Here is a 6,021-nt window from a genome sequence, read left to right as displayed (position 1 = left end):
TGAGAATGCCTTCCACATGAATAACTGGCCCAGTGAATGCCAGGAAAATCTTCCCCCAAACCATAAAGCTGCCCCCACCAGCTTGTGCTCTTCCAGTAATGGGTGCAGGGTATTTGTTCTATGATGTTTCTTTCCTAACACGCCAACGTCCATCCATTCCATGAAGCAGAAAACGTGACTCATGGGAGAAGACAACCCTTTACCAATCAGTGGAGGTCTAATTCTGATATTGGCATGAAAAATGAAGCCTTTTCTGCAGCTTTGTTATCCGAGGTGCAGTGACCATCCATCTGCTCTGGATCCCCATACCCAGTAGGGTTCACTGAACTGTTGTGTTAGAAACGCATCTAGTGGCCCCTGTTCATTTTGGTGGTAAGCTGCTCCACTGTAGCATCTCGGTCCCACGTCTCCATTTTTCAGTCCACGGCTTGTTTACTTCCTCCCTGTCACGGGCATCGTCACCCGATCCTCTTTAACCAACCGCTGATTTCAACGACGTTGTGTCTCTTGTAGACAGCAGTTGGCTGAGGAGGATCAGGTGACCATGACCATGCCAGGGAGGAAGTAAACAAGCCTGGCACCGAAAGATGGAGGCCAAGGAGCAAGTGCAGGGGTCCAGAGTGGCGGGGGGTAGGTAAGGATGATCCTTTCAGTAGGAGAGGCAGGCTGCTGACACCTGTTAGAAATTATGTATTCCCCAATAACCAATATAAACCTTTTCTTTATTGCTGACCCTTACAGAAAATAAGTATGAACAGCTTAGACCATAGTAAATGGGACTGATGTAATACCAGACACAGCCACTACTAAAAGTTATGGTGCTGTGCCGGGTACAATATGAAGGGGACGTAGTGCTTACTGGAGCACCTTCATCAGCTGATGGCCAGTGGTGCTGAGACTTTGATCCTACTGATCTTAGGGCTCTTTCACACTTGCGTTCTTTTCTTCTGGCATAGAGTTCCGTCGTCGGGGGTCTATGCCGGAGGAATCCTGATCAGTTTTATCCTAATGCATTCTGAATGGAGAGAAATCCGTTCAGGATGCATCAGGATGTCTTCAGTTCAGGACCGGAACGTTTTTTGGCCGGAGAAAATACCGCAGCATGCTGCGCTTTTTGCTCTGGCCAAAAATCCTGAACACTTGCCGCAAGGCCGGATCCGGAATTAATGCCCATTGAAAGGCTTTTCTCAATGGTTACCATGGCTTCCGGGACGCTAAAGTCCTGGCAGCCATGGTAAAGTGTAGTGGGGAGCGGGGGAGCAGCATACTTACCGTCCGTGCGGCTCCCGGGGCGCTCCAGAGTGACGTCAGGGCGCCCCAGGCGCATGGATGACGTGATCGCATGGCACGTCATCCATGCGCATGGGGCGCTCTGACGTCATTCTGGAGTGCCCCGGGAGCCGCACGGACTGTAAGTATACCGCTCCCCCGCTGCCCACTACTACTATGGCGAACAGGACTTTAATAGCGTCCTGGCTGCCATAGTAACACTGAACGCATTTTGAAGACGGATCCGTCTTCAAATGCTTTCAGTTCACTTGCGTTTTTCCGGATCCGGCGTGTAATTCCGGCAAGTGGAGTACACGACGGATCCGGACAACGCAAGTGTGAAAGAGCCCTAAGGTTGGCCTATCCTAACACTAGGTCTTTAGTTTTTCTAGTCCAGAATAACACAAGTTATGCCTCTAGGTATTCTTGGATTGTGTATATCAACCAGTATCTGTTTTCCAGTATAGGGAATGGAAAGACGACCATCAATGTCCTTGGAGTAGGAAGTGGATCAGGTAAGATCAATGTTGGTGCCGTAGAGTCATTATAACGTCTGTGTACGGGGCAGAAATAGGAAGACAACATGTAGTAGTGAATATAATGGTCAATGGATAAATGCAGTTACATGGGTTACCAGAAACTGCTGCAAGTGAAAATGTTGTCCCGCCTAAGCGCTAAAATCCTTTTACAAGAAAATCATACCATAACTTGCACTGCCTAAACCTCAAAAACCCAGAGGATGCACTCTGTGCCTGGACCCAGCTGCAAACAGCATCTATATTGACAAAACTATATTGGCAATTGGTCAGCCTGTACCCATCAGAAGTGAATCAGCCTGATCGGTAGGGTGATGTCACCACCACTAAGGATAGTGCAGAGGGGCAAACAATTCTCCTACACATTTTGAAGGTACACCTCCCTTCATCAGGTGTCTTGTTCCAACCCGGTTGAATTTTTGGCCCCGAGCTTGCCACCAAGTGGGACTAATTGAAGAACGGATTATTACATCAGGTGCAAGGAGGGGCAGGAGCAGATATCATAAATAGGATACCATGATCCATCTGTTTCTGCTGGATTCCCACATACAGGTTAGCCTGACCACCAACCAATACGGTTTTGTCAATATAAGCGATGTTTGCAGCTGGAGCAGACATGCAGTGATTGGAATAGGTGCCTTGCAATACTTTAATTTATCTGCAGAGGCAATGTTTGTTTTTTTGTAAGAAGATATTACACAATAGATTTTACTGGTTTCTTAGAAACACTTTCTTGTAAATTCCATATTTAGGTGAAATAGACCTAAAAATCTTCTCCAAAATACAAGCTCGATATCCTGGAGTCCCCATCCATACTGATATTGTTGAGCCAAGCCCAGAGCAGATCCTCAGCTACAAGGGTAAGTGTGTCCTCCCTGCTCCTTATTCTCTGTACTTTGCCCTCCTTTGGTGCCTGTCAAGGAGTCACTTTAATACCCCAGACATGTGGGTACTACAATTGTATATAGTTATGTATTCTTACGTGTTTTGTATGTTATGGCAGTTATTACCAGTAAGGATATGGTTGGTAAAGGTTGACTGGAACATAGCTAACCACCCTGTTCTCCTCCTCTTGGTTGGAGTGGGCTGGTCCTGCTTCCTGCCAGGGGGAAGTTCCAGAGGAATCTGAGAGTGGAGAGGAAGCACACTGCTGAGCTCCTGCTCCTAAGAAGGATTCTCCAAACCGAATAACAGCTAAACACAGCCTCAAGTATATCATTGAGAAGACAGACAACAGACTGAACAGCTACAACAAGCATTAAAGACAGAGGTTAGGTGAGGGACTACAGCTAAGACACCCATTGTCTAGAATACTACTAGGCCAGTAATACATAGTGTTAAACTTCAGCCAATCAATCGGCCTCCATCATCCTTACTGGTGCAAGAGAGAAGATTGCACTTAAAATCAGGTGCTATTGAAGGTATTTGAAGTTCTACATTGCAGTTATTAAGAGACCTTTATACATTTGACACTGTGACACAACACATCATTAGGGCTACTACCACTCCCATTCTCTGCACCAACTCTTCCGGGGCTCGCTGAATCACTTTTCTGTGGATATTGGACACAACAAAACCTTCTCTGGCTGTTTTATGGCAGTAATCTGATTCTGCTCCATGTGTTGCAGAGAACGTGGCCAAGACCCCGGGACTTGAAAATGTTCATTTTAACTGGATCAACAAAACATATTTTGAGTTTGAGGTTCAAGTGAAGGAAGAGAAGTCAGAAAGAAAGTATGATTTCATCCATATGATAGAGGTAAGTGTACCGTAGAGATCATGTATTCTGCGCTAATGAGAGCCAATGAGACAAAAGCCAGGATGATTTGTATGATGACACTCACTTGTTTCCCATGGTTTATACAGCGCCTACATATTCTGCAGCGCTGTACACAGTGGGCGATCACCACATCAGTTCCTATATCCCTGAACATGACTTGTGCACATGTGCCAAATCCCTCCGTTTTAAGGAACCAGTACATGCTAATTGCACTTGACCAGCCAATGACTTAGTGCTCTAGGTTTCCCTTGTCAAGTGAGGCCGGACTAGGGCGGAACTGAGGGGAGGCCAGCATGACGCTGGTTTGGTTGGCGAGGATCAAGATAGTCGCACATAGTAAATGAGCCATAATCCAGGTCTAATCTCACTTTTAGCTCTTAAACATAGACCACTTTGAAAAGTGGCGAGGAACACGAAATGTCGCAAAATTGACCAATTGTCAGGGTTGCCATGACTTGCAACTTTTACGCCACAAAAATGACATTTGATTTGATAAAGGTCTCCTAATATCTATACCCATGAAATGCTTGATGTAAAGAAATGTGACCTGTTTACACGTGAAATCTCATGACAGAGCAGCCCATCCCCTGGAGGATCGAGAAGACAAATAGATACTTGTGCTGAGGAGAAGAAACACAAGAACGCCTTGTTCACTGCTCTCCTCCTCGCTGCTCAGGAAGAAAGATGGAGACTGCAATAGGGAGCCTTCTGTCAGATAACAGCAGATACATCAAGTACTTCCGCTTCTTCCTTATGAATTCCACTGAGCAGGCAAGTCCCATTATTCTGAGCACCAGATAATATCTAGAGCAGGGATCAGCAACCTTTGGCACTCCAGCTGTTGTGAAACTACAACTCCCAGTATGCTCCTTCCAATTCTGTAGGAGTTCAGACAACAGCCAAGCAAGTGTGCATGATGGGAGATGTAGTTTCACAACACCTGGAGTGCCGGAGGTTGCTGATTACTGTTCTAGAGTAACCACTATATGCAGCACGGACAGTAGCTAGACGGGCTGGGGCTGACTGCATAAGGTTCTGGTTGGTTGTCACAGGTATCTGAAGCCACGCTGACTGCAGAGCATCCCACAGCTGCTGGAGGGGACGTGCGGAGGATCGATAGAGAGAACATAACCATTCAGGTGGCCCCATAGATGCACAGTTGGGTTCAAGTCTGGGGAAGGGGGCTAGGGAAGTACTTGGAAGTCTTGGTCATGTTCTTCCAACCAATATCAGACATTTCTAGCAATTCGACATGTCGCCTTGTCTTGCTGGAAGATCCTATCCACCCCAGGGACAACAATCAGCATGTATGGGTATACATCATCTGTAAGGATGGATTCTTACCTAAATCGGTTGAGAGTGCCTTCCACATGCATAACTGGCCCAGAGAATGCCAGGAAAAATGTTCCCCCAAACCATGAAGCTGCCCCCATTTGTTCTCTGATATTTCTTTCCTGACACGCCAACGTCCATCTGTTCCATGAAGCAGAAAACGTGACTCATGGGAGAAGACAACCTTTTACCAATCAGTGGAGGTCTAATTCTGATATTGCCAAGTCTTTTCTGCAGCTTCGTTATCCGAGGTGCAGTGACCATCTATCTGCTCTGGATCCCCATACCCAGTAGGGTTCACTGAACTGTTGTGTAAGACACACATCTGGTGGCCCCTGTTCATTTTGGTGGTAAGCTGCTCCACTGTAGCATGTCGGTCCCACGTCTCCATTTTTCAGTCCAGGTCTTGTTTGCTTCCTCCCTGTCATGGGCATCGTCACCCTATCCTCTTCAGCCAACCGCTGACTTCAACAACGTTGTGTCTCTTGTAGACAGCAGTTGGCTAAGGAGGATCAGGTGACCATGACCATGCCAGGGAGGAAGTAAACAAGCCCGGCACCAGAAAATGGAGGTGAAGGAGCAAGTGCGGAGGACCAGAGTGGTGGGGGGTAGGTAAGGATGATCCTTTCACTAGGAGAGGCAGGCTGCCGACACCTGTTAGAAATTATGTGTTCCCCAATAACCAATATACACTCACCTAAAGAATTATTAGGAACACCTGTTCTATTTCTCATTAATGCGATTATCTAGTCAACCAATCACATGGCAGTTGCTTCAATACATGTAGGGTTGTGGTCCTGGTCAAGACAATCTCCTGAACTCCAAACTGAATGTCAGAATGGGCAAGAAAGGTGATTTAAGCAATTTTGAGCGTGGCATGGTTGTTGGTGCCAGACGGGCCGGTCTGAGTATTTCACAATCTGCTTAGTTACTGGGATTTTCACACACAACCATTTCTAGGGTTTAAAAAGAATGGTGTGAAAAGGGAAAAACCTCCAGTATGCGGCCGTCCTGTGGGCGAAAATGCCTTGTTGATGCTAGAGGTCAGATGAGAATGGGCCGACTGATTCAAGCTGATAGAAGAGCAGCGTTGACTGAAATAAC

At 46.6% G+C, this 6,021-nt stretch overlaps 1 protein-coding gene across 1 annotated transcript in view; it reads left to right on the top strand.

Annotated features, from left to right (window-relative positions):
- The first annotated feature begins 587 nt into the window (after positions 1-587).
- LOC122944677 (histamine N-methyltransferase A-like) overlaps positions 588-6,021 on the top strand; it is a 40,141-nt gene continuing 34,707 nt past the window's right edge. The window contains exons 1-3 of the mRNA XM_044303213.1: positions 588-630; positions 1,662-1,784; positions 2,558-2,665. Of these exons, the coding sequence (XP_044159148.1) occupies positions 588-630; positions 1,662-1,784; positions 2,558-2,665 (274 nt within the window). The remainder of the gene's footprint in view (positions 631-1,661; positions 1,785-2,557; positions 2,666-6,021) is intronic.

Source organism: Bufo gargarizans, chromosome 8, assembly GCF_014858855.1.
Source record: "Bufo gargarizans isolate SCDJY-AF-19 chromosome 8, ASM1485885v1, whole genome shotgun sequence".
NCBI lineage: Eukaryota > Metazoa > Chordata > Amphibia > Anura > Bufonidae > Bufo > Bufo gargarizans.
The sequence above is the reverse complement of the archived record's forward strand: the minus strand, read 5'-3'. Positions and strand labels throughout refer to the sequence as shown.